The sequence below is a fragment of the Capricornis sumatraensis genome, chromosome 1, assembly GCF_032405125.1.
Source record: "Capricornis sumatraensis isolate serow.1 chromosome 1, serow.2, whole genome shotgun sequence".
Classification (NCBI taxonomy): Eukaryota; Metazoa; Chordata; class Mammalia; order Artiodactyla; family Bovidae; genus Capricornis; species Capricornis sumatraensis.
The window spans coordinates 176,853,079-176,880,654 of record NC_091069.1 but is presented as its reverse complement, the minus strand read 5'-3'; the positions used below and the strand labels follow the sequence as shown (position 1 = coordinate 176,880,654).

The 27,576-nt window shown below is 45.9% G+C and overlaps 1 protein-coding gene across 1 annotated transcript; it reads right to left on the bottom strand.

Moving 5' to 3' along the window:
* Positions 1–7,501: 7,501 nt before the first annotated feature.
* On the bottom strand, positions 7,502–19,681 carry MUC20 (mucin 20, cell surface associated). The gene is made up of 5 exons (XM_068968517.1): positions 19,606–19,681; positions 12,522–13,654; positions 12,251–12,407; positions 9,820–9,911; positions 7,502–7,629 (listed from the first exon to the last, which is right to left on the bottom strand). Exons 1-5 carry the CDS (start codon positions 19,679–19,681, stop codon positions 7,561–7,563), a joined length of 1,527 nt encoding a protein of 508 aa, XP_068824618.1. The 3' UTR covers positions 7,502–7,560.
* Positions 19,682–27,576: the final 7,895 nt, after the last annotated feature.

The following is a 27,576-nucleotide window of genomic DNA, read 5'->3' as shown; positions in this document are numbered from 1 at the left end:
AGCCACAGACTGGGCAAAATATTTCAAAAGATAACATCTGATAAATAACTGTCACCCAAAATATACAAAGAACTCTTAAAACTCAGGAACAAGAAAGCAATCTGATTAAAAAATAGGCAAAAGACCTGAGCATAGACCTCACTGAATAAAATACATGGATAGCAAGTAAGCTATGAAAAGCTGTTCAACATCACACATCATTAGAAAACTGTAAATTAAGACAATAAGATTCCACTCCACACGAGAGGCTTCCGTGGTGGCTCAGTGGTAAAGAATCCTGTTGCCAGTGCAGGAGATGTGGGTTTGATCCCTGGGTTGGAAAGATCCCCTGGAGAAGGAAATGGCAACCCATTCCAGTATTCTTGCCCAGGAAATCCCATGGACAGAGGAGCCTGGCAGGCTATAGTCCATGAGGTCACAAGAGTCAGACATGGCTGAGCGACTACACAACACACATCCATGAGAATGGCCAAGATCCAGAACACCGACAACACCAAATGCCGTAAGGATGTGGAGCAAAAGGGATTCTCATTCACCGCTTTGGGGAATTGTAAAATTGTGCAGCCACCTTGGAAGACAGTTTGACAGTTTCTTACAGAACTAAACATACTCTCACCATATGATCCAGCAGCTGCACTCCTTGGTATTTACCCAAATGAACTGAAAACTTACATCCACTACAAAAACCTATACACATATGTTTACGGTAACTTTATTCATAATTACAAAATTTGGAAGCCACAAAATTGTCTTTTGGTATCAGTTCAGTTCAGTTCAGTTCAGTCACTCAGTCGTGTCTGACTCTTTGCGACCCCATGGACTGCAACACACCACGCTTCCCTGTCCATCACCAACTCCCAGAGGTTGCTCAAACTCATGTCCATCGAGTCAGTGATGCCATCCAACCATCTCATCCTTTGTCATCCCCTTCTCCTCCTGCCTTCAATCTTTCCCAGTACCAGGGTCTTTTCCAGTGAGTCAGTTCTTCTCATCAGGTGACCAAAGTATTGGAGTTTCAGCTTCAGCATCAGTCCTTCCAATGAATATTCAGGACTGATTTCTTTTAGGATGGACTGGTTGGATCTCCTTGGAGTCCAAGGGACTCTCAAGAGTCTTCTCCAACACCACAGTTCAAACGCATTGGTTCTTCAGTGCTCAGCTTTCTTTATATTCCAACTCTCACATCCATACATGACTACTGAAAAAAACCATAGCTTTGACTGGACGGACCTTTGTTGGTAAAGTAGTGTCTCTGCTTTTTAATATGTTGTCTAGGTTGGTCATAGCTTTTCTTTCAAGGAGGAAGCGTCTTTTAATTTCATGGCTGCAGTCTACGAAATGGTATATGAATAGATAAATGAACTATGATACTTGAGACAATGAAATACTATTCAGCATTAAAAAGATATAAGCTATTAAGCCATGAGAAGACATGAAGGAAAGTTTACATACCTTATGATTTCAAAGATATGATGTTCTGGATAAGGCAAAACTATGGCATTGGTTAAAAAAAAAAAAATCAGTGGTGTCCAGGGACTTAAGAGGGAGGCAAGGATGAATCAGCAGAGCACAGAGGATATTTAGGGCAGGAAAATTACTCTGTACATTACTGCGATGGCAAATGCATGTTATAATACATTTGTCAAAACCCATAAAATATACAACACCAAGAGTGAATGTTAACATAAACAATGGACTTTGGGTGCTAATATTATGTCATCATAAGTTCATCAATTATAACAAATGCACTCTGATGGGGGATGTCAATGGTGGAGATTGTAAGGTGTTGGGGGAAGGGGCTATATGGGAACTCTCTGTACTTCTGGCTCATTTTTACTATGAACATAAAACTACTCTAAAATAAAATTTATTAACTAAAAAACAGTAAAAATTCAAATAAAAGAACTAAGCACATACAGAAGAGAAATAGGTTGGGGGTGGGGTGTGGTCTAGCTGTTAGAAAGAAGGGAATGTGAAACAAAGAGGGAGGGATGATTTAAGCGTGATGGACTGGTGAGACTGCGATGCCCTGACTGCTGCAGTCCCAAGCTATGCGATGAGGACTTTATAGTGTGACTTGAGGTGGGTGGGGGGCAGGGACATGCAGAGAGAGGAGGAAGGCTCTCCTTTAGCTTAAGGTACAAAAGTTACATCTCATCCTAAACCCAGTGAGGACCCTTGACTGATGGATTGAACAGTGCTGTGCAAGGCATGATTGTTTTGTTGTTTTGTTTCCAGCCCTCCCTTGAAAAAATCTGTTTCATTTAATCTAGGAACCACTGGACTTTTCAAAATGATAATAACAAGTCACTCCCTAGAATTAAAATATAAACACACACCCAAAGCCACATAAAAAGAAACGTACCTGAAACAGTAGATAAAGCTTTAAATGTCAGTGGAGTGCTAATTTAATCAGGGAAACTATAGCATTTTTGCTATCTTCATTTAAACAAGTTATATGATCTCTGCTACCCACTCCAGTATTCTTGGGCTTCTCTTGTGGCTCAGCTGGTAAAGAATCCACCTGCAATTGGGGAGACCTGGGCTTGATCCCTGGGCTATATGGGAACTCTCTGTACTTTTGATCCCCTGGAGAAGGGAAAGGCTACCCGCTCCAGTATTCTGGCCTGGAGAATTCCATGAACTGTTTAGTTCATGGGGTTGCAAAGAGTCAGACACAACTGAGCGACTTTCACTTTCATGATCTCTGTGAATCTCGACTCTACATGCAAAAGGGAAGTCATCCTCTCCTTTTCTCCCTAACAAATGCAGGCATCAAATGTTTATGGGCATGAAAAAAATCTTTCCATTAAAGGGAAACTCTCAAGTAGCAGGCTTTTCTTTTATGATGTTATTTTATGCATAAAACATTTCTTTTGAAATCTCTGAGGCCATGTAAACATTAGAGAAACAGCACAGTATTTTCCAATGTGTCACTGCCACTTTGGGCAGAATCTGTCCCATAGCGATCTTTGGGTTGCGTGCTAAGTTGCTTCAGTCATGTCCGACTCTTTGCAACCCCATGGACCGTAGCCCTGCCAGGCTTCTCTGTTCATGGGATTCTCCAGGCAAGAATGCTGGAGAGTTGCCATGCCCTCCTCCAGGGGATCTTCCCAACCCAGGAATTGAATCCGATCTTATGTCTCCTGCATTGGAAGGTGGGTTCTTTACCACCAGAAAGTGAAAGTGAAGTCTCTCAGTCGTGTCCGACTCTTTGTGACCTCATGGACTGTAGCCTACCAGGCTCCTCCCTCCATGGGATTCTCCAGGCAAGAGTACTGGAGTGGGTTCCCATTTCCTTCTCCAGGGGATCTTCCACTAGGGGCACCTGAAAAGCCCTTTAGGTTAGTGGTTTCTTTCTTCTTTTTTTTTTTACCTTTTTAAACTTCTTATTTCGTAATGAGGTATAGCTGACTAACAAGCAATGTTGTGATAGTTTCAGATGAATAGTGAACTCAGCTATACATATACATGTATCCATTCTCCCCCAAACTCCCCTCCCATCAGGACTGCCCCATAACATTGAGCAGAGTTCCATGTGATATCCTTGCTAGATATTCATTTTAAATACATCAAGACATGATTGTTATAGCTACTTTATGTCATCAAACCTGCTAAGAGGAAACTTTATAAAACAAAAGCAAAGTGGAAATAGGGAGCAAGGCACCTAGACCTAAAGTCTTTCCTCCTCTCATCCATGTTCAGACATCAAACTTCTCCCACTGAGAGATGAAGAAGGAGCAGAAAGATAGAATGTGCATGATGGATGATCCTGTCAGAAGCAGCAGCTTTGTCCAAAGCCTAAGAGAAGCTTGGGGGTTTGCCACAGCAGAAGGAAACTCACAGACCTGGAAAAGGGAAGAAGTGGGGACACTGATAGGAGAGGAGGCATTAAAAATAGGGTTGCCAGATATAGCAATAAAATTACAGGAAGCCCAGTTAAATTTGAATTATTTACAAATGACGTTTCAGCATAAAACGCCTGTGAACTATTTGGGACATCCATATATTTTAAAAAGCATTCATTGTTTATCTGAAATTCTACTTTAACCGGCTGTCCTATATTTTATCTGGCAACCTGGTCAAAACAGCTGGGATGCTGTGCATGTAGAGAGAGGGTGTCATGGCAAAGGAGGATGGCGCCTGGGAAGAACAGGCTTAGATCAAGGACACAGCTGCACGTTTCCATCAACTTCCTGGCTCTGTGATTCTGTCACTATACACCTGAAATAAAGAACTGATGGGCTCTTCTTCAGGGTTGCAGGCAGAGAAGAAGGAGCAGACCACTCATCCTCACCTCTGATTGGTGGCAGGCAGCTGAGACACTCTCAGTGGGCACTGAGGGTTGAAAGGAAGCTGTTTGGGCAGAGGTTTGGACACAGATACCCCTGCCCAGCCTTCCCTGCTCTCAGGAACCTGCCAAAAACTCCCTCTGGGCCTGAGGAAAGCAGCTTTTAATGACCAGGGTGACACATAATTGATCACTGAGAGGATATACCAATGTACTTATTTATTGATACCAAAAACATGCCCACTCATTGGAATTTGGGGTGCACCCATGGGATTAGTTACCATCCACTGCTTTCTGCTGACTGGTGGCTGGTCCCCCTCACAAGGGACGAAGGAGGGAAGGACAGGCCGAGGCAGAGGCTTCAGTTAAAGTCTATAATCAGAAAAGTTCCGTCTGCTGTTGTCCTCATCGTGGCCTTGCGTTTTTGCCTTCTGAGTATGCGCTGAGTCACAGGTGACTTTAGACAGGCTGTCTTGTTTAGTCCCCACCACCTTTGTCTTTATGAAATATGTGGTGTCTTCATCTCACATATACACACCTTTGAATCTTAAATACTTGGAGAATTTTCTCCAGGTTCTTGCTGGTTTGGTAACATTACTTCTGCTAACTTTGGTCATTCCAAAGTAATTCCAGTAATTCCCTCTCCCTCCCTCTTTCTCTTTCACACACACACAGAGAAGCATAATTAAACTCTTACACCTTAATTCCTAAATACTTCTATCAATAGTTGGTGTAGCCCATATTTTACAGATTTTTTTGGCTTCCGATATTAGAAGCCACCACTGTATGTACATGTATGTCCTTATATGTATGTAATTAAGGTTAAATTATGGACTTTAATAGGTATCATCTGTTTCAAAGAAAGGTATCAAAGAAAGGAAGAAAAACGATTTTAAAATTGGATTTATACAACAGCAGTGTTATATAAGCTGCTCTCCATTCATGCCTAACTATAGTGCAGCTTAATTATATCATTTTTTCAAATATATCATTAAATTTATCAAATTTAAGAAATATACATTAAATATACATTCTATTACTTCAACACTGAATACCAATTTTCTTACCTTTTAAAGCCCAGTGCTCCTATATTTCAAGGTCATCTGCTCACATGGCCCATCACCTAAGTCATTCAGCAAATATCTAAGTGCTCTCCATGGCTCTGTGCTAGGTTCTGTGGCTACAGAGATGGGTACTATATGGTGCTTTGTCCTGATTTAAAAAAACTGTAAATAAATAAATCAAGACATAGCATGTTAAGTGTTAAGAAGAAATGAAGAGACTAAGAAACTAACTCCTCTTTAGGGAATTTGAGAAAAGCCATCATGAGAAGGTACTGCATGGACTGGGCTTCTAAGCATGAATAGGAGTTTTCCTCTCCCTGCTAACTTTAATCCATGTGGGAAGAGACATCTTTGAATTCCCCAAGGCACACAATATGGTCTTTCTTCTGTTGTTGGTGTTGAACAAATACACTGAAATGAAAGTTTACATTATTTTTGTCCAATCTACTTTGTAAAACTCCACTCTGCAAAAGGAAGCGGGTCAATTAAATACACATACTCCCCTTATTCAGAGTCATATCCTAGTTGTTATATTTCCTTCTTTTACTTAACAAATATTTACTGAGAGCCTTTTATGTGCCAGGCACTCTCCTGACACAGGGATACTGTAATGTATAAACTCTTCATTCTAGTTGAAGAAGATGTAATAAACAAGACAAATAAAGTATGTGTTATGTCAGCTTGTGATCAGTGTTACAGAGGAAAAGCAGAGGAGAGTGGTCAGTTAGACCCACTGAGAAGGTGGAAGAGGTGGAGGAGTTCACCACGTGGATGTCTGGAGGAGAAGCGTTCTAAGCAGACTGAGCATGCATTTAGGACCTGACACGTTTGAGAAACAGCAAGTCAGTCAGTGGGGCTCATGTGCAGTGAGCAAGTTCAAGAGGCTGGAGGAGGTGTGCGGCTCATGTACAGTTTTGCAGGCCATTGTAAGAGTGTGGCTTCTTCTGTGAGTAACATGAGGGTTTAAAGCAAAGGAGTGGCAGAGTCTGCCATACATTATAGAAGGACAGCTCTGGCTGATGTTCCAGGACTAGACAAGGGGTGAAGGGTAAAGGTAGAGACAGGGAGACCTGTTAGGAAGATACTAGTCACCCAGGTGAGAGATGATGGCAACTTGGACCGGGGTGAGAGCAGTGAAGATGGGATTACATCCTGAGCATATTTTGATGACACTAGAGCCAAGAGAATTTCTTCATGAACTGGATTTATAATGTGAAAGGGAAAAAAAAAAAAAACCGGAGAAATAAGAAAGAGTTCCTTGCAATTTAACTTAACTGAGATGAGGAAGATGTAGGCAGAGCAGGTTTAGGGGTAAGCTGAGTACTTCGATCTTGGAAATATTGAATGTAAGGTACCCCTTGGTGGAGATCCACTCAGAACCACGCACGAGGAGAGGCTGAACATATACATTGACAATGGTTTTGTTAAACTAGACAACTCCAGACAACTAGAGGTGGGATTTTAGACCTTTCTTTCTTTCTCCTCCCCTCCTCTTCTCAATTCTTTTTTCTCCTTCCTCAGTCCTTTTGAATTTCTCTAAGTGTTAAAAGCAAGTTTTACTTCTATAATAGAAAAAAGTCCACATTTAATTTTTAAAAGACAATGTGACTTGTGAGTTATGGGAAAGGAATGATTGAGCACTGCTTGTGTCGAGAACTTGAAATTCAAGTCAATTTACCAAGCATTCTCTGTGATCCTACTCCAGCCCAGGTGTTCTTCTGAGTTCAAGGAATCCTGAGATGAATAGATACGGTTCCTGCTCCGAAGGAGCTCACAGTTCAGCAGGCTCCAGGGCCAGTGCAGTAATCAAATTTCAAGCCAAGAGCCAGACGAGCATGAAGGAGGAAGGTAGCGGTGAAGGTGCCCAAAATTCCCGTACCATATAAAGTTATCCCCGAGCCACACTGAGTGTACTTTTAACGCAGGATGCAAGCACACACGCTCTTTACCGAAGTACAACACACATGCCAGCGGAAGCCCAAGGTCGTCTCTGCAACAAGGGGCAGACCCCACCCCCTCCCTACACATTACCCCCAGGCATATGTGAGCCAGGGTCCCAATACTGGCCGTGATCTGCTGATCTGCATGGGAACCTTCCAGGTACATCTCTGCACAGTTACACGGCTCCGGATGTGGTGGGGCCCAGGTCATAGGCAGCACTGCTCCCTTCTGCACGCAGCTTCGCCTGGTTGCAGCTGGTGTTCTTCAGCCACTCCTGACACGCAGCAGGGAGACTTGGACAGGAAACGTAAGCGTGTCCAGTTTATCGCTGAGCTGGTAGGCAAAAGGAAATGGTGGTACTTCCAGCCCTTGTGGCCCGTGAGCTCACCACAGGCCAAGGACAGGAAGGGACAGAGGATGTATGAAGAGGCCAGTAGCACTTCCTGAGCCTCTTGCAGGCTGGACACAGGCTCTGTCATTCCTACCATTTAAATCCCACAGTAACCTTATAAAGCAGGGACTTCTCTGGGAGCTCCTGCCAGTCAATGCAGGAGACGCGGTTCCATCCTCAGCTCAGGAAGAAACCTTGGAGAAGGGAATGGCAACCCACTCCAGTATTCTTGTCTGGGAAAATCCCATGGACAGAGAAGCCTGGTGGGCTATTGTCTAGGGGGTCACAAGAGAGTTGGACATGATTTAGAGATTGAACAACAAAAAATCTTATAAAGCAAGTTATGTGTGTGTGTGGGTGTATGTATGCACACGTGTGTGTGTGCTCAGTAATGTCCAGCTCTGTGCAAACCTTTGGACTGTAGCCCACCAGGCTCCTGTTTCCATACAATATTTCAGACAAGAATACTGGAGTGGGTTGCCATTTCCCCTCCAGGGGATCTTCCCATTCCAGGAATTGAACCTGCGTCTCTTGTGTCTGCAACATTGCGGGAGGATTCTTTACTGCTAAGTCATCAGGGAAGCCCCATAAAGCAGGTAGTACTAGCCTCATTTTACAAAGGAGGAAAGTAATATGGAGCAACTTACAGAAGTTCACACAGTTAGGAACTGGAGCTCATACTCAGATCTACCTAGCTGCAAAGCTTCTTGTTTGACCTCTGAACTTTCACCAGTAACCAGCTCACAACAGGAACTGATACCCAACACCTGCATGGCCTGGTTCCTACACCTCAACTGATCTGCTCCTATCTCCATACCTTCTTTCTGACCTCTGAAATAGTTTCCTGTTTGAGGGGTTCAAATCAGACATAGCTTTAGCTGGATTCACACTTGCTACTTGGATTATCATGTGCCCTTGGAATCTGTCATTTATTTGGCTGTCCCTCTTCAAAACCCCATGCTGTGTTCATTGTTTAGTTGCTAAGTCATGTTTGACTCTTCTGAGATCCCATGGACCCGATGGACTCTAGCCTGACAGGCTACACTGGAGTGGGTTGCTGTTTCCTTCTCCAGGGGATCTTCCCCACACAGGGTTCGAACCTGCATCTCCTGCATTGGCAGGCAGATTTTTCACCACAGACCACCAGGGAAGCCATGTTCAGAGACTTTCTTATGGGAGTCCTAAGGCCCCCCTTCCACTAACAGACCTACTGGGCCCAAATATTCTCTCTTCCCATCATTCCTTGGCAGCAAGATGTGGACATAAAGAGTTAGGCTGAGCTGACTCATTCTAACCTTCCAGTGACTCACACCATTCCCCCAAACTGTAATCCCAGAATTCCAGCACTGGAAGCTTTGTCCAGGGATCTGGGTTTTAGGTGAATTTTCCCAGCTTCTACAAATACAATCTTGACGTCCATCTAGAGCACACATCTATGATTTTTTTTTTTTCCCCTTCTGTCTAGCATCCCTACTTCCTTTGTAGTCTCTCATTCCATTCCATGTGGCTCAGGTCAGGCTGTCAGTTGTGGTAGCCCTTCCACATCCGTGAGCTCAGTCCTTCCTTAGGAGGCACTTGGGAAAGACAAGGGCCTTGTGAATCTGGCACTGTCACAGCTGCCTTTCCTCACACATGAAAGACTCTGAGGAATGAAGGGAGCAGAGCTAAGAGGGGAAAAGAAAGAGAAAATCCTGACGATCCTGTTTGAGCTTCTGGATCCAGCCAGAACTGAAGCTGGACAGCCACTTCTAGGTTTTTCAGCCAATTCCCTGCCTTTTAAATAAGCTCTGATGCATTGGGTTGCTGCCACGTGCAACTAAAGTCCTGATTATCTGTCCAATAATAACATTAACCTCCCAGGGGCCAGAAAGCCTGATCTTCCCAGGGCCTAAGGAAATTGGGATGAGGAAAAGAATTTTTTTTTATATAGCAGAGAGGGGAATTTAGTACTCAGAAAAAAAACAGACAGAAACAAAGCCAGGCAGAGATTCTTATATTTCATTCCTAATACTCCACAAGAAACTAGACCCTCCCTAATGTAGCAGCAGCTCTTCTGTATCCTGCAAATCTTTCCCAGCATCTCCGAGAACCTCTCGCTCTCCTCCACTCCCCGGCACAGAGTGCCTGCTCACCTGATGCATCAGCCTCTCTGCCACGCTGGGGTCAGTGAGGTCTGCAGGGGAGGCCACGCTCAGCCTCAGGAGGAGGAAGCCTCCATCTGCACCTACAAGTTGAGAACCGTGAGAAGACAAAAGCATGGTAAGTCATTTCCCGAATCAGGATGTACATGTGGTCCCCAGCTTCTGCCCCTGCTCTGTAGATGTGTGCCTACGCTCATGTATAAGTGTGTCTGTGTTCACATAGAGTGTTCACTGTCTTCACTGCAGAGAGAGGATGCCTTCTCTCCAGTAATTGGACCCATCATAATGTCTTCCCAACAAGAGGGAAGAAAATGAGGAGTAAAGGCCCCCTCCACATGTGGAGAAGTCAACACAGTAGTATGAGGAAGGAGAAATGAAAGTGGATCTAGAATATTCTGAAGGCCTGGGGGCCCTGGATGAAACTGTTGGGAACGGGGCCAGCCAGAGAAAGGCCACAGAGAAGCTGGTCTCTGAGGGGATGTGCTCAGCCAGTTCTTCCAGCTCTAAGGTGGCAGCTGTCTTTCAATCCAGCCTTCCTGACTTAGAGGCCTTGTAGACAACTTCATTCTTCCCTTGAGCCTTAAGCTTTACCTGCCACCTTTTAGTCAAGTCTTCCTAACAGAATACTATTGGAATTAATCCAGCAATTGCACTTCTAGAAGTTTATCCTACAGAAAATAACACAACTGAAAAATGTATTATTTACTGCAGCACTGTTCATGATAACAAAAATACTGGAAATGACTAGAAAACATTGGTTAAATAAATTTTGGTAAAACAAAATACTGAGAAACCATACCAAAAGATAGCTTTGTATCAAGAGATCTGTGTTTATCATATGTTCTATTTGCATAAAAAAGAAGATAAATATTGTCTATAGCTATATGATACAGTATCAATATCTATATTATATTGCTATAATAAAAAGATATCCTCCCTCATCCTTTTATGCTTCCATGTGCATATTGCATGTCCAGAAGAGGATTCACAACAAAGTGATACCATCAGATATGTGTGAAAGGCAAATTGGGTAATGAGGGGACAGCAATAGAGGAAAGACATTTTAAGATGTAATCTATGTACTTATTGAAATTTAAATCATGTCAATGTATCATCTCATCAACACATAATAAATGAAATCTTTTTAAAAGAAAAATATTAATACATTAAGCTTTAAAAATAAAAGCACACCAGGAGACTCTCAGTTTTAGAATCAAACAGATTTTCATTCGGAATTCCACTGCTACTTTTTTAACCATCTTTAAATGTATTTCCTCACTTGTCAGGTAGAGTAAGAACACCCACTCCGTAAAATAGTTTTGAAGGTTTAGTTAGAGGAGATAACATGCAAAGCCTGCCGTCAGAGAGAACCTTCAGTTGCTACCATGCTTACTGGCTGTGAAATGTTTTTATATCACTTCTGCCTGAAATTCAAGATATTCAGTAAGGTGATTGTGATTAATATTTTTATTTCACCTTTCCAAAAAGGCCTGGCAAGCAGAAGATACTGCTGGGATGAGGCATAAGGAAAGATAATGGGAAGTGGAGGGGAAGTCTCCAGGCTGACCAGAAGCTGGGCTGACTGCTGACAAGGGACTTCTTCCCTAAAGAAGTTGTCTCAAGGTGTGGCTTTCAACTCCCATATCTTTGTCCAATTTACTGATTGATTTTTAAGCCACCATTAACACTTGCAAATGCTGTTTAATTGCTGTCAGGGCCGACTCTTTGCAACCCCATGGACTGTAGCCCGACAGTCTCCTCTGTCTGTGGGATTTCCCAGGCAAGAATACTGGAGTGGGTTGCATTTCCTTCTCCAGGGGATCTTCCTGACCCAGGGATTGAACTGCTTCTCCTGTTTGACACCTGGGGAGCCCCCACCATTTATGTTACCAATCCTGTAAAGTGCATCCTGCAGCTAAACTCTCATGGGGTCCCAGCTGCTCAGAGGGCAGCCCCTTGGGCCTTATTTCCACTTGGTGTGGCTCTGGCTGAACCAGAGGCTTTCAGAGCATGAAGGCTATGTCTTTTAAATAAAATTTGGCCCCTTCCTGGTGCACAGTAGTTACTCAACAGTTAACCTCATAGAGTGGCAGAACTGGAAAGGACACTGCAACCCCCTCCAGCTACTGGCAGTGAAACTGAGGCTTGGAGGGGAAGGGACAGGCTGGGACCTGTCCTACATCACTCAGGGCAAACACAGGATCCCAAACCATTTCTCCACACTTCTAGCGCTGAACTTTCTCCATGCCCTACCTTAATTCTGCTTCTTACTGGTTTTGTTACTAGAACATCATGAAGAAGTGACCTCTGAGACAGGGCTCAGAAGAAGCCTCCAGATTCATTTTTCCTTTCTCTCATCTCCTTAAACACACAGACACCAAACTCCAAATTCCCAAAGGTTACATACCGGGAAGCCACTCACCTGGGGTAATGCCTGTCCACCTTGTCCGAGCAGGGGTGGCCAAGGTTGTTGAGGGCTTCCCTCCACCTGCGCTGGCTGTTTTCAAGGTCTTAGCTGAGTCTGTGGTCTTGGCTGAGGTGACGCTTGTTTCTGAGCTACTGTTGGTCGAGGCTGTGATCTTGGTTGAGGAGACGCTTGTTTCTGGGGTGCTGTCGGCTGAGGCTGTGGGGCTGCTGTTGGCTGAGGCTGTGGTCTTGGCTGAGGTAACACTTGTTTCTGGGATGCTGTCAACCGTAGGCAGATGGGAAGAAGGAAGAGAGCTCCTGCTGATAGTGGGAACGGGCCCACTGAACGTGGTGTGTGTGGTGGAAGTCTCTGAGGAGGTGGAACTCGTGGTGGAGGTTTCTTCGGAGAAGCTGTAGACCGTAGCTGAGAACTCAGCAGGGGAAGTCACCTTGCTTACTGTTGTCGCATCCTCTGTGAAGACTGTAATTATCCCTGAGATACTGGTGTCGCTTGTTGTCTCAACAGAGAGGCCTGAGCTTTCTTCCAAGAGGTTCTTGCTTACTGTCACCAAGGTTCCACGTGGGGTGGTGGCCTTGGCTGCTGTTGTTTCCTTTTCTGGGGTGCTACTGGGGATGACTGTGCCTGCAGGTGTGACTGATTCCGAGGCGTGGGTGATTGTCCAGGTCTCAACAGAGGTTGTGTTCCTAGTAAGGTGTGATTTTGCTTCAGTGGAGTCAGGCGAGGCTGACCTCTCAGGAGGGGACAGGGCATGTTCTCCTACAGAGCTGTGGTCTATGTGTGAGGTCCCAGGGATGGCGGCAGTTGGTTCTGTTTCCATAACTCTGCAGTTGATCACCTTGATATTGGTGATGTAGGTAACCAAGGCTTTGGTCAGAGCAGTGATGTCTGATGACAGGACTTGTGAGGTGGTGATGGCTGGAACTGAGCTGTCAGAGGAGGCACTGCTCTCTGAGGATAGGGCCTCGGCTTCTGCAGAAATGTGAGTGAATTTCAAGATTCTCTTTGCTTCTTCAGAGCTGTCAAAAGTGCAAAGGTTCTCAAAGACAGCTTTCCAGAGCTCACTGCCTGTGACAGTGTCAACTGTGGTCCTTACACGTCCCATGGGGCTGCCACCTGTGGACGATGCTGCTGTGGGAGGAGAGATCACAGCCGTGAACTCGGAAGGCTTTCTTGTCATGAGAGCCATGGTCTTGTCGTTCCTAGTCTCTGCTTCTGAAACGGAGCCGCCTCTGATGAAGGTCCTATCAGAGGTCTGGATGCTCAGGGTCTGAGCTTCCCAAGAGACGTGGTTTGGCACAGAGGGCTCAGTGAGGTCAGTAGCCTGAAAGACTTCCTCTGAGCTTGTCCAGAGCTCTGGAGTCACAGCAGGCAGTTCTGTATGGCCTGATCCACTGGGGCCTGTGTTGGGTAAGAGCAACTCTGTGAGCTGTGAATCCCAGGGCACTGACTTGACACAGGCTCTTAGATTTATCCCTGGGCACTGCTGGGAGGAAGCAGGGAGGAGGGATCATGTGACCTTATTTTTCAACTATATTTTCAAGGAAGAGGAGGCAATATTGGGAAGACAGCCCCATGTAGCAGCCATGGAACTGAGATTGTCCTGGCTGAGGTCCTCTGATGGCCCACTTTAGGCAAGCCAGTCCCCAAATCGAGACGCTTATTGGTCTGAAGCCATCAAAGTGAATGTGTGGGGCCAGGATCCCAATTCAAGGGGGAGCAAAGAAAAACAGAAGATCCAAGTGAGCCAAGAACTGTGGAGCAGGAGCCACAACTCTCAGAACTTTCTAAAAGAATCCTTGTCACCTTCCTATCGATTTTTTTGAGCAAACTTCAGGAGTAGTGGAGGACAGAGACACCTGGCATGTTGTAGTCCATGGGGTCACAAAAAGTCAGACACGATTTAGTGACTGAACAACAACTCCATAGGGCAGAACGTCTCTGCTCACTTGAATGACCCTCTGAGGTCATGTGAGTGGAGGGCCAGCAGCCGTTTGTTCCCCAGGGGAGGCTGCAGCAGGATTATTTATGAGCTGATAGATGCCTCTCCTGTCTGTCAAGGGGGAGGGCTGAGGTATCTCTTGAGGCTGCTGCTGCTGCTAAGTCACTTCAGTCGTGTCCAACTCTGTGCAACCCCATAGATGGCAGCCCACCAGGCTCCTCCGTCCCTGGGATTCTCCAGGCAAGAATACTGGAGTGGGTTGCCATTTCCTTCTCCAATGCATCCATGCATGCTAAGTCGCTTCAGTCATGTCCAATTCCATGCAACCCTACAGACAGCAGCCCACCAGGCTCCTCTGTCCACAGTATTCTCTAGGCAAGAATATTGGAGTGGGTTGCCATTTCCTTCTCTGATCTCTTGAGGGGTGTTGCCAAATTTAGCAAATAAAAATACAGGCTGCCCAGTTAAGTTTGTCAGATAAATAAAGAATAACGCTAATGATAAATTTTTTTGGTATGTGTATTTCTCATGTAATATTTGTTGTTGTTCAGTCCCTCAGTTGTGTCTGACTCTTTTCGACCCCATGGACTGCAGCACGCCAGGCTTCCCTGTCTTTAACCATCTCCCAGAGCTCATTTAAACTTACATCCATTGAGTCAGTGATGACATCCAACCATCTTGTCTTCTGGTGTCCCCTTCTCCACCTGCCTTCAATCTTTCCCAGCATCGGGGTCCTTTCTAATGAGTTGGCTCTTCGTATCAGGTGGCCAAAGTATCGGAGCTTCAGCTTCAGCATCAGTCCTTCCAATGAATATTCAGGGTTGATTTCCTTTATGATTGACTGGTTTGATCTTCTTGCAGTCCAAAGAATTCTCAAGGGTCTTCTCCAACACCACAGTTCAAAAGCATCAGTTCTTTGGCACTCGGCCTTCTTTATGGTCTCTCACATCCATACGTGACTACTAGAAAAACCAAAGCCTTGACTATACAGACCTTGGTAGGCAAAGTAATGTCTCTGGTCTTTAATATGTTGTCTAGGTTTGTCACAGCTTTTCTTTCAAGGAGCAAGCACCTTATAATTTCATGGCTGCAGTCACCATCTGCAGTGATTTTGGAGCCCCTAAAAATAAAGTCTGTCACTGTTTCCATTGTTTTCCTATCTATTTGCCATAAAGAGATGGGACTGGATGCCATGATCTTCATTTTTTGAATGTTGAGTTTTAAACCAGATTTTTCATTCTCCTCTTTCACCTTTATCAAGAGATTCTTTAATTCCTCTTTGCTTTCTGCCATAAGGGTGGTGTAATCTGCATATCTGAGGTTATTGATAGTCCTCCTGGGAATCTTGACTCTAGCTTGTACTTCATTCAGCCTGGCATTTCACATGATGTACTCTGCATAAAAGTTAAATAAGCAGGATGACAATATATGGCCTTGATGTACTCCTTTCCCAATTTTGAACCTGTCTGTTGTTCCATGTCTGGTTCTGTTGCTTCCTGACTTGCATACAGGTTTCTCAGGAGGCAGGTAAGGTGGTTTGGTATTCCTATCTCTTTAAGAATTTTCCACAGTTTGTTGTGATCCACACAGTCAAAGGCTTTAGCGTAATCAATGGAGCAGAAGTAGATGTTTTTCTGGAATTCTGTTGCTTTTTCTGTGCTCCAATGGATGCTGGCAATTTGGTTCCTCTGGTTCCTCTGCCTTTTCTAACTCCACCTTGAACATCTCAGAGTTCATGGTTCACTTACTGTTGAAGCCTAGCTTGGAGAATTTTGAGCATTACTTTGCTAGCATGTGAAATGAGTGTGATTGTGTGGTAGTTTGAACATTCTTTGATATCACCCTTCTTTGGGACTGGAATGAAAACTGACCTTTTCCAGTCATGTAGCCACTGCCGAGTTTTCCAAATTTGCTGGCATAGTGAGTGCAGCACTTTCACAGCATCATCTTTAAAGATTTGAAATAGCTCAGCTGAAATTCCATCATCTCCACTAGCTTCTTTTGTAGTGATGCTTCCTAAAGCCCACTTGATTTTGCTTTCCAGGATGTCTGGCTCTAGGTCAGTGATCACACCATTGTGGTTATCTGGGTCATTAAGATCTTTTTTGTACAGTTCTTCTGTGTATTCTCGCCAACTCTTCTTGATATCTTCTGCTTCTGTTAGGTCCATACCATTTCTGTCCTTTATTGTGCCCATCTTTGCATGAAATATTCCCTTGGTATCTCTAATTTTTTTTAAGATATCTGTAGTCTTTCCCACTCTATTGTTTTCCTCTATTTCTTTGCATTGTTCACTCAGGATGGCTTTCTTATCTCTCCTTGCTATTCTTTGGAACTCTGCATTCAGATGGGTATGTCTTTCCTTTTCTCTTTTGCCTTTGGCTTCTATTATTTTCTCAGGTATTTATAAGGCCTTGTCGGAGAAACATTTAACCTTTTTGCATTTCTTTTTCTTGGGGATGGTTTTGATCACTGCCTCCTGTACATGTTAAGACATACTGAAAAAGTCATTACCTGAAATTCAAATTTACCAAGTGTTTTATCTAGTAACCCTGCTTTCGGAAGGAAAAAGACGAAAGCATATGCACACTTTTGGGGGGTTCTGATGGTTTAAGATGGCCTTTTCTGAGACCTACTGTCCCAGAAGTACCCAAGGACCCTCAGGAGGGCCAGCGCCATTTGGTCATCTCTACCCAGGACATCAGAACAGGCCCTTGGCTTGTCCTCTTGTGTCTCCCGCTGGATGATGAAGGAACACTGGGTTAAGAGGCAAGAGACCGCGTTCTAGTCATAGCTGTGCTGCCTGCTAGCTGGAGTCTGATGATTTACTGGGGCAAATCCTGACTCTGTCTCCTACCAGTGAGCGTCTCCTACCTGCCTTGTCATGGGGGTGAGCACCAGAGAGGAGGGGGAATACGGAAGCTCTTCCATTGCTAAGCCTTCCGGGGTTCGTTAAGCATCCCTCCCCGCACATGTCCTCTCAAGGAGTCACCTGAGAGCGGGCGGCCTGCTTTCACGCAGCGAGAGTTCCAGGCTGTACCTACGAGCTGCTTATGCGGTCATGGCCCTCGTTCTCATTGCCCGTGCAGTGTTGTCTACCGACACACACAAATCACACTTTTGCAAGGATATACTTGCTTCTCCTCACTTCAGTTTCTCTGAGGCTCCTCAGTCCCCACAGCTGGAGGCAGAGCTTCTCTGCGGCCCCACACAGCCCGAAACCCAACCATGGGGTCTGATGCTGACCTCCCCTGACACATTTTCTTCCTCTCTTGGGAGCCCCGTGGTGTTATCCTGCTGTGGAACCTCCTCAGGCTTCTCAAACCCATTGCCTGTTTGTCTTCAGGGCTCTTACGACCCCCAACCCAACTCTCATACCTGCTCAGGGTCTTCTCAAGCAGAGCAAAGCCCATCCTGGCCCTTGATAGCTCTAGAGTGCTGCAGCTCTCCTGAACCATTCCTCAAATCAAACTTGGGGAGAGGAAAGCCTGTGGCCTTTGGACCCGGCATTCGAGTCCCCTCTCCTCTGTTTGCTTGCTGCTTACCAAACTTGTGACCCGGCCAAGTCTGGGGCTCCACGCCTGCATTGTCCCATCTGTAGAATGGAGCTTGAGGCACCTAATTCACTCGGCTGGGAACACTACATTAAGTGTGCAGCACACGCCTGGGAGATAATGAGTGCAGGAGGCAGTGTGGTCCAGTGGTTAGGCATGATGTGTGGAATAAAATCCTGGCTCTGCAGAGTTACTTCATGCTGGTAAGAAGCCTCAGTCTCCTCACTTGGGGGGCAGGGGATAGATGAGGGTCAGAATGTATCTCTCACAGGGCTATAGTGAGGATTAAAAAGCTAGTGACAGGGGTATATGCAAAATCTCTGCACGTTCCTCTCCATTTTGCTGTGAAACTAAAACTGCTCTAAAAAAATAAAGCTTCAGAAGACAGTGTGTGATAATGTTGTGTCACTGTAGATTCCTCAGTTGTAACACATGTATATTTCTGGTGAGAGATATTGATAATGGAGGGGGTGGTGAGAAGGTAGGAGACAAGGCCTCTTTAGGAATCTTTGCACTTTCTGCTCAGTTTTGTTGTGAACCTAAAACTGCTCCAAAAATTACAGTCTATTTTTACAAAAGATAATGCATGTGACAAGCTAGGCACCGTTTCTGTTACAGGTCAATGTTCATTCTTTTCTTTCATAAAAGCCCTGCCTCTCTCAGAATCCACCCTCCACAAGCCGTCTGTGACAGTCAGACTTTTCAAACAAAAACAGGTTTTTACAACAAGCAGCTACTGTATAACACAAGGAACTCTGATCAACGTCATATGACAGCTTGGATGGGAGGGGAGTTTGGGGAGAATAGTGAAAGTGAAGTCCCTCAGGCATGTCCGACTCTTTGCGACCCCATGGACTGTAGCCTACCAGGCTCCTCTGTCCATGGGATTTTCCAGGCAATAGTACTGGAGTGGATTGCCATTTAATGGATACATGCATATGTATGGCTGAGTCATTTTGCTGTGCACATGAAGCTATCACATCATTCTCAATCAGCTATACTCCAATATAAAATTTCTAAAATTTTAATGGACTTTTAAAGGAAATCTGTGCTAAAACATTAACTTGAAGGAGAAAGAATCTTGTCAAGCCACATTCTTTGGCTTTAATCAGATTTATCACCAGCCTGCACCCTCTGACTCCCTATTCTTCCTTCCACACATACTCACACCCCCACAGGCATAAAGACAAACCCATAGCAACCTCACATTTGCGTGGACTGCAGCGTCACAAGCACTTAAGCTGACCCTTTGCCATTGTGTACTTTTTATCAATGACAGTCATACTTCAAGTGGGGCTTCCCTGGTGGCTCAGTGGTAAGAATCCATCTGCCAAGGTAGGAGCCGAAGGAGATGTGGGCTCGATCCCTGGGTTGAGAAGATGCCCTGGAGAAGGAAATGGCAACCCACCCTGGTACTCTTGCCAAGATAATCCTATGGACCGAGGAGCCCATGGGGTCACAAAAAGCCAGATACGACTGAGAAGACATGCACACCATACTTCAAGTATAGTTTTATGCATGCCCAGTCGCTTTGGTCATGTCCAACTCTTTTCGACCCTAGGGACTGAAGCCCACCAAGCTCCTCTGTCCATGGGATTCTCCGGGCAAGAATACTGGAGTGGGAAGATCCTCTCCTTCAGGGCATCTTCCTGACTGAGGGATCAAACCACATCTCTTCTGTCTCCTGCATTGGCAGGCGGGTTCTTTACCACTAGCACCACCTGGCAAGGCTGTATAGCTTTTTGATTGATTGTAACTAACCCAAGAGAGCTACTTTCACCCACAAAGAGCTGTAGCATAGAAACTCCCACCCAGAGTCAGGAGAGAAGCCCACAGGCACCCTCTCACCTCCTTACCTGCAGAGCTCCTGGGGGCCCCAGCCTCCCAGCAGCAGAAGGAAAGGGGCAGAGCCAGGCACAAGAGAAATCTCATTGTAGCTGGGACTCCGGCCACCACTGCCAGCAGCTCTGCCCACTCCTCACACTGCCGCCTTTTCCTGCTTCCTCAACCTGCGGAGGACGGGCGGGCCACCTGCTTAGGCGTGACTGGCTAGTTTCTAGGGTGCAACCAGGTGATCACAAGTCCACAGGCTGAGAGCTGGCAGGTTGTGTGTACAGACTGACAGGGAGCCAACACTCCTGCCCCGCCTTGCCCACTGATTCCTCCTCCCTAAAGTTTGAAGATACGGAATCCTTTCTACAGTGACATTCACCCCCTGGTTCCTGCAACCAGGGAAACCATGGCGGAAAGTGTTTCATACATGCTCCCCCTTCCCACAAGCTTCCCTCCCTTGTGCATGGGATTTTGACTTCTAGTTAGAGAGACATGGGTTTTATTTCTAATTCTGGACTTATTACTTCTATGAACGTGAAAGTGAAAGTCTCGCTCAATAGTGTCCGACTCTCTGAGACCCCATGGACTATACAGTCCATGGAATTCTCCAGGCAGGAATACTGGAGTGGGCAGCCTTTCCCTTCTCCAGGGGGCCTTCTCAATCCAGGGATTGAACCCAGGTTTCCCACATTGCAGGCAGATTCTTTACCAGCTAAGCCTCAGGGAAGCCCTATTACCTCTATGGTCAAGGGCAAACTAAAGAGCTTTCTGAACCTCAACCTCCTGATCTGTAAAATGGGCCTAATCCTTACCATGGGATTTTTCAGGCAAGAGTACTGGAGTGGGTTGCCATTGCCTTCTCCAAATTCTTACCTTACTGGGCTGTTTTTTGAGGATCACATGCAATAAAAAGGCTCTAACATAGTGCCTACATATTTGGTGCTTATTGAAAACATATACATTTTAAGTGCCCAATAAACGAACCCTGACGTCCACTTGGATCCTCAAATCATAGAAGGAACAGCCCCCTGAGGTTTGCAGGAGACAACTCTCTAGTGTGGGGAAGGACTCTGATCCCTAACATCCTTCTGTCTTTACGTCCTGGGATCCTACATCCCAGCCAGAGGCAGGATCATGTCCTGGGCCAGCCTGTAGGTGCAGGGCAGGGAGAGCACACCTCGAAGAAGGGAAAGGGTAAATGTGCTGGTCCGAGTCCCCAGGCCTGGGAGAGGGGACACTGAGGGCAATGACTGAGGGAAGTTTAGGGATTTGGCCACAAGAAGGGGAATGAGGCTGCAGAATCTATTTCCAAATGCCCCAGTGAAGAATCTTATCCCCTCAAAGGGCCCAGGACGTAGGCTGTTATGGCCATGGCCAGAGGCCAGACCTTGGGGGTCTCAGGGCCAAAGTTTTGTGGAGAAAGCAGTTCTAGAGCAGAGGAAAGCTTGTTGGACAAGCATCAAGAAACCACAAAAATCTCATGGCTGGAATGAACTTTAAAGTGGAATCCCAGAGGTCTAGGTTCTGTTTCCAGCTCCTTCCTTAATTATGGCCTAGGGGCTGTGTGATTTGGCTTCTCTGGGCCTCTGTCATGGCCTCTGAGGTCATCTTGGCCATGACAGCTGAGGTTCTGCTTCATGTACGATGCTGGCTTCTAGAATTTCACCCTGGGGACTTCCCTGGCAGTCCAGTGGTTAAGACTCCTCAGTCACAATGCAGAGCGTTTGGGTTGGATCCATGACTGGGGAATAAGATCCCACATGCCACGAAGCATGGCCAAAAGATTTTAAAATGTAAAGTAAAAACAGAACCTCCCCCATGCTGGGATAAAAGGCTCTGTGGCCTGGAAGGAGAAGGAAGTCATTCTAGGGCATGGGGTGGGGGTGAGGGGGGTGGGCAGGAAGACTCAACGAGAGGAGAGGGGGTCTGTCTGGGACTCAGCCCAGCACTTGAGATCAGGGATCCTGGACCCTGGTTCCAACCACACTGTTAATCTGTAGAGTCTTCCTGCCAGGCTGAGCCCTTCCACCATCCTGCTCAACCTCAGTCCTTCACTTTATAAAATGGGAGAATGAATTTCCCCTTGGGGGAGTTTAGGAGGCCCTGGGGCCACAGCAAAGACCTGAATTCTATTTGATCAGATCTAGTAATGAGTCTAGTGGTCTGCAGTCCATGGTGTCTCAGAGTCAGACTCGACTGAATGACTGAGCACACACATAGTAATGAGTGAGTGATTTAGTATGAAGTTTCACCCTTGAGAAAACAGAGGAGAAATTCAGCAAGAATGTGCTACTTTCTGCCACCTCCCTCTCCTCCTGACCCACCTGTCTGCCCCACCCCAGCGAAGAGAGAGACTTCCTCATTCCAGCAGCTGGTGGCTTAAACTACAGACCAAGGTGCTCCAGGTACCCTTTTCACCCCTCCACCATGGAATTTCCTTCTCCATTTCCTTTTTCTTTTCATCATCTACTAATCAACAGCTCAGCTCCAGCCCAGTTGCCTATTATGGGATCTAACCAGGAATCTACTAGAAGGGAAGCCCGACTGAATGCTTTCCTGGGTTTTGCTGAAATTTGTCAGTCCATCTTCCTCTGCACCTGGGGGAATTTCCAAGGCTGGACACATGACTGTTGACCTTGAAGCCATAATAGTCTTAACCAGAAAGCCCCTGGGCATTTTGTTCAGCCCAATTCAGGGCTCACCCTGAATGAGCATAGGAGGCTAGTTTTATTAATTTAGCAAACATGTGTGGAGCACCTTACTAGATGTCAGACACTGTTCTAGGCACCCAGGATACATCACTGAGTAAAACAGATCCCTGCCCTTGTGGAACTAACTCCCTGGTGAACCAAGAGAGTTCAAACAACAAACATAATAAGTAAGTGAATGGTATAGGGATGAATATTATGGAAAAAAAGGGGGGAAAAGATAGGTGAGAAGAACCTGGTGTGTGTGGCATGCAGAGATGAGGGGCAGGTTGCAGTATTAAATAACACTATGGGATCTGAGCCATGACTCCAAGTTGGTGAGAAAGTTAGTCAAGTGGATACATGGGGAAGAACACTCCAGACAGCAGAACTCATAGAGAAAGATCCAGAGACTAAGGCAGGACCTAGGTCAAGAAACAGCAAAGAGCCATGTGACTGGAGCCTCATGAGAGAGCAGAGTTGGGGGTCAGGGGAGTAGGGTGATAAGGCATGGGTGATAAAGGGCCTTGCCAGCCTTGGCGGCTGCTCTCTGAGTGAGCTGGGAGCAGCCCCTGCGGAGTTTTGAGCTGTGGAGTGATGAAATCTGACTTGGGATTTGGAAGGACCACTCTGGCAGCCCTGTGCTGAAACAGAAACTGGGAGTTAGGAGGTTTCGTCCTAGTTAGGAGGTTTCGCCCTAGTCCAGGTGAAAGATGAGGGTGGCTCTGACCATGATGGTGTCAGAGGAGGCAGTGAGAGTCAATCAGATTCTGGATATGTTTTGAAAGTAGAGCTGACGTGATTTCCTGCTAGATTGATGTGGGCTGTCAAAGGAAGAGAGAAGTCAAGAAAACTACAGATTTCTCAGCCTGAACCAATGGAAGGATGGAGTTGTCATCTGGGTCTGGCTTTCTCATCAAGAATATTTAGAACTCCCTCCCCCTCAATAAGCCAGTGCACATTTTAGGGATGAATTTGACTCAAGACAAGGGTATCCAGTAAAGCCTAAGCACTGGCCTGCAAAGGGTCTGATAAAAGAGTTAACCCAGTAAAATGTCCTTGAAATATAAGGTTCTAGATCTGCTAGGCCATTGAGCTATAGCATAGCCCCACAGGACGCAGCAGACAAGTTCTGTGTTTGTTGGGAGGCAAAACTTTTTCCTCTTCCAACCTGGGTGCAGTGACTGGAGGCCAGTTGAGAAAAGACAGATGAACAGAAGAAGAGACAAAGTTTACTTACACGTGCACCATGAAGCTGTTCTCACTGAAAAACCAGAGATAAAGGTTTCTACACTGCCCTTAACAAAGGCACAGAGCTTAGCACTTCTGTGGGAAGACATGGAAGGTACCATTGGCAGTCTGTCTCCATGGCAGCTGAAATTGGCTGGAAAGTCCCTTGGACAGGGATTAATGGCAGCTGTATTTTTAGAAGGCTCTGCTTTAGTCAGACAAGAGAAGTTCATATAACATTTCTTTCTGCATCTTTTGTAGGTCAAATGTTTCCTCTTTCAAATAATCTTTATACTTCTCTGGTGGTCTAGTGGCTAAGACTCCAAGTTCCCAATGCAGGGGCCCAAGGTTCGACCCCTGGTCAGGGGAGTAAATCCCTGCAACTAAGAGTTCCAATACCAAAACTTAAGATCCTGACTCAGTGCAACCAAATAAATGTATTTTAAAAATATTAATCTTTATACCAACTCTGCGGGTCTGAGTGAGTCCCTGCAGGTACCAAATGTATAGATAAAGAGAGGTGTGAGGGAGCATCTAAGTTTGCAAAGCCCTGAGAACAGACTCCTCCATATCCTAACCCCTATTTCCTTGGGTTATAGCACAGAAACCTTTGTTTCTGGGGAGCCCTCTCTTCCTTCATTTCTTTTATTAGAGTACAGTCCACATAGAGTTAGCTCCGCCAATCTCAAGTAGTATACAGCTTGGTGAATTCTTAAAACTCAGCATTCAAATAACTAAGATCATGTCATTCAGTCCCATCACTTCATAGCAAATAGATAGGGGAAAAAATGGAAACAGTGACAGACTTTATTTTCTTGGGCTCCAAAATCACTGTGGACAGTGACTGCAGCCATGAAATTAAAACATGCTTTCTCCGTGGAAGGAAAGCTATGACAAACCTAGACATTGTATTAAAAGGCAGAGACATTCCTTTGCCAACAAAGGTCCATATAGTCAAAGCTATGGTTTTGCCAGTAGTCAAGCACAGATGTGAGAGTTGGACCATAAAGAAGGCTCAGTGCCAAACAACTGATGCTTTCAAACTGCAGTGCTAGAGAAGACTCTTGAGAATCCCTTGAAAAGCAAGGAGATCAAATCACTCAATCCTAAAGGAAATCAATCCTGAATATTCTTTGGAAGGACTTATGCTGAAGCTCCAGTAACTTTGGCCACCTGATGTGAAGAGCCAACTCATTGGAAAAGACCTTGATGTTGGGAAAGATTAAGGGTAGGAAGAGAAGGGAGCAACAGAGTATGAGATGGTTGGATGGCATCACCGACTCAATGGACATGAGTTTGAGCAAACTTCAGGAGATAGTGAAGGACAGGGAAGCCTGGTGTGCTCCAATCCATGGGGTCACAGAGTTGGACATGAGTGACTGAACTGAACTGAACACCCAGGATGCATTCACTACTCAGATCAGGATATAGGATGTTATCAGCATCTCAGTAGGCTCCCTTGTGTCCTTTCCAGTCAATATCCCTCCAAGGACCACCATTCTCACCTCTATCACCTTAAAGTATTTCTGCCTATTTTTGAACTTCATATAAATGGGACTATGTATACATAATTTCTTGCATCTGACTTCTTAACTTTATGCCTGGGAAATTCACCCATGTTGTTGTATATAACAGTGGTTCATTCTTTTTTTGTTTTTAGGTAGTATCCATTGTACAAATATACCACAACTAATTTTTCTATTTTCCCATTGATGGACTTTTGGGTTATTTCTAGTCTTTCACTATTCTGAATAATACCACTATCAACAATCTTGTATATATCTCGAGTATGTATACACACACCCAGGAATGAAATTGCTGGGTCATGTGTCTAGCTTTAGTATACAGCATCAAACAGTTTTCTAAATTAATTGTGCCCACTTACACTACACCAGCAACATATGAGAGTTCCAGTCTCCATGTTCTCATCAGCACTGGTATCACTGGCTCTTTTAATTTTAGACATTTTTGTGGACATGAATTTCTCATTGTGATTTTGACTTACATTACAGGGAGCCCTCTGCTTTCTCAGGGTTTTGCCCAGGTTGTATGCCACTGCCAGGGAAATGACTTTCACAGGCAAGGTACTAGAGGGACACAGGGAGGAATGATGCAGGGCTGGGTAGAAATCAAATTTGCATGCACACGTTCACCACCTGCACACTCAACTAACGAGGAACCTGTGCCAGTACTGGAACATCTGTGGGGACCCTGGTTGGGGTGGGGGATAATGAAGGAGAGACAGGAAAGGATGGGATGGAGTTTCTAGGCATTTGGAAGGAATGAGCACTGATTCAAGAAAGGAGAAAGAGCCTGCAAATCAGCACTGCTGGGCTCTCTATGAGGCCCACAGCCTGATCCCCACTGGAGAGGTCACACTCCACATTGCCCTGAAAAACTCTTCCTGGCAAGGAAAGGACATCTCAGGCTCTGGAGGTGTTGGTGGGGCTCTCCCAAACAGGGTCCAGGGCTGTCTCTCCCTTGGGTTCCTGCATCCCTGGGCAGGAAAAGACATCTGTGGCATAAAGCATGCGCTCCATAGAGCCAGGAGGTAGGACAGCTTTCATGCACCATTTCAAGTCCTCTTTGCCTTGCTGCCTATTCCAGCCACTGCTGCAGGGACCAGCTTCCCAGCAGTGAGCAAGCAGAGCCTTGCTACATGCCATCTGGCCTCTGTTCCAGGACCTCCCTGATACTGAGGCTTGGGATGCTTCTGGGGGCTATTCAGCCCTCACACACAGCAGTGAAGAACTGGGAGAACTGGTTTCTGGGGAGCAACTCACGAGCCAAGGAGAATGGGGGCCCACAGACAGATGCTCCCTGTTTCATTGCTGGGACAGATGGTTCTCAGACACGCTTCTTGGAAGGTCCCAAGGATGCAGCAGCCATCAGCCATAGCAGAGGCCAACTGGCTAACACCTTTTGACTGGCTCTCCCGTCTCCTCTGTGCCATTTCTCCTTTTCCCGCTCCTCTGGATCGTGTCCCTAAATAACTCATTCAGGCTCTGCTTTCAGAGAAACTAAGCTAAAACAGACCCACTAGCCAATAACTAGGCTCTGTGCTGACAGGGCATCCTATGCTATTATCATTTACTAGAAGCCAGTGTTCAGATTAGCAAAGTTCTAGAGCGAGCCTTGGATGGGGATGACCAGTCATTCTGTCTAGCTGGAACCAAGGTGTGGGAGAGGGACCAGCAGAAAGGCCAGACGCATGCCTTGGGTCCATGGAGTGGAGGACTCAACAGGCCACGCACGGGCGGTTAGCCTCATTCTGGAGACAGTGGGGGGCCAGCTGTGGTTTCTGAGTGAGGGGAACTGGCAACACCAGAGCTCTGCTTTGCAGGTACGATGTGGTACAATGTGGGCTGAGACCAGTAAGGGCAAGAGGACCAGCAAGAGGCTGTGACCTAGGACTTGGGCAGTGGCATATGAGGGGGGCAGATGTGAACTGTGCTGTGAGGTAGAATTCAAAATACTTGGCACCTTGCAGAAGAAAACCAGGGCATAGAGATGTGAAAAATGCTCCTCAGCTTTGGAGTCCAGGAGGCTGGCAGGAAGGGTACTGGGCACAGAGCAGGAGGAAAAGATGGCTTCAGTGGACCCCAAAGCCAGCGGCATCATTTTTTCTAGTGCTTTGAAATCCTGCTCAAGGAGACCCCAAGGAGGCCACTCCCAGCACACCAGAGGAAGGTCCCCTGCCACTTTTGGCCCCGTGGGAAGAGAAGGGGGTGGGCAAGAGGTCACAGGCCTCAGGCCAGACTGTCAGGACTCATAGGCAGTACCACAGAGCTGGGGAAGGAATACTGAGGAGAGAGGCGAGAATTATTCAGTCACAGCACCGCTAGGTTTTCACTTCCTGCTTTCAGGATACACATTTCCTATATTTACTGTAACCATCACAAAACAATAAATATCGTGAGCCAAATTTCTGTCTTATAACTTGTCTGAGTGATTTTATGAACATTTAAACAAGTTTAGGACAACAGCAGATTTCCGTCTTCCTCTGGTTGAAGCAACGGGGAAGCACACAGGGGGCAGAGCTGCAGCGCCACTGGGCCCGGTGTCACAGCCCTGGCG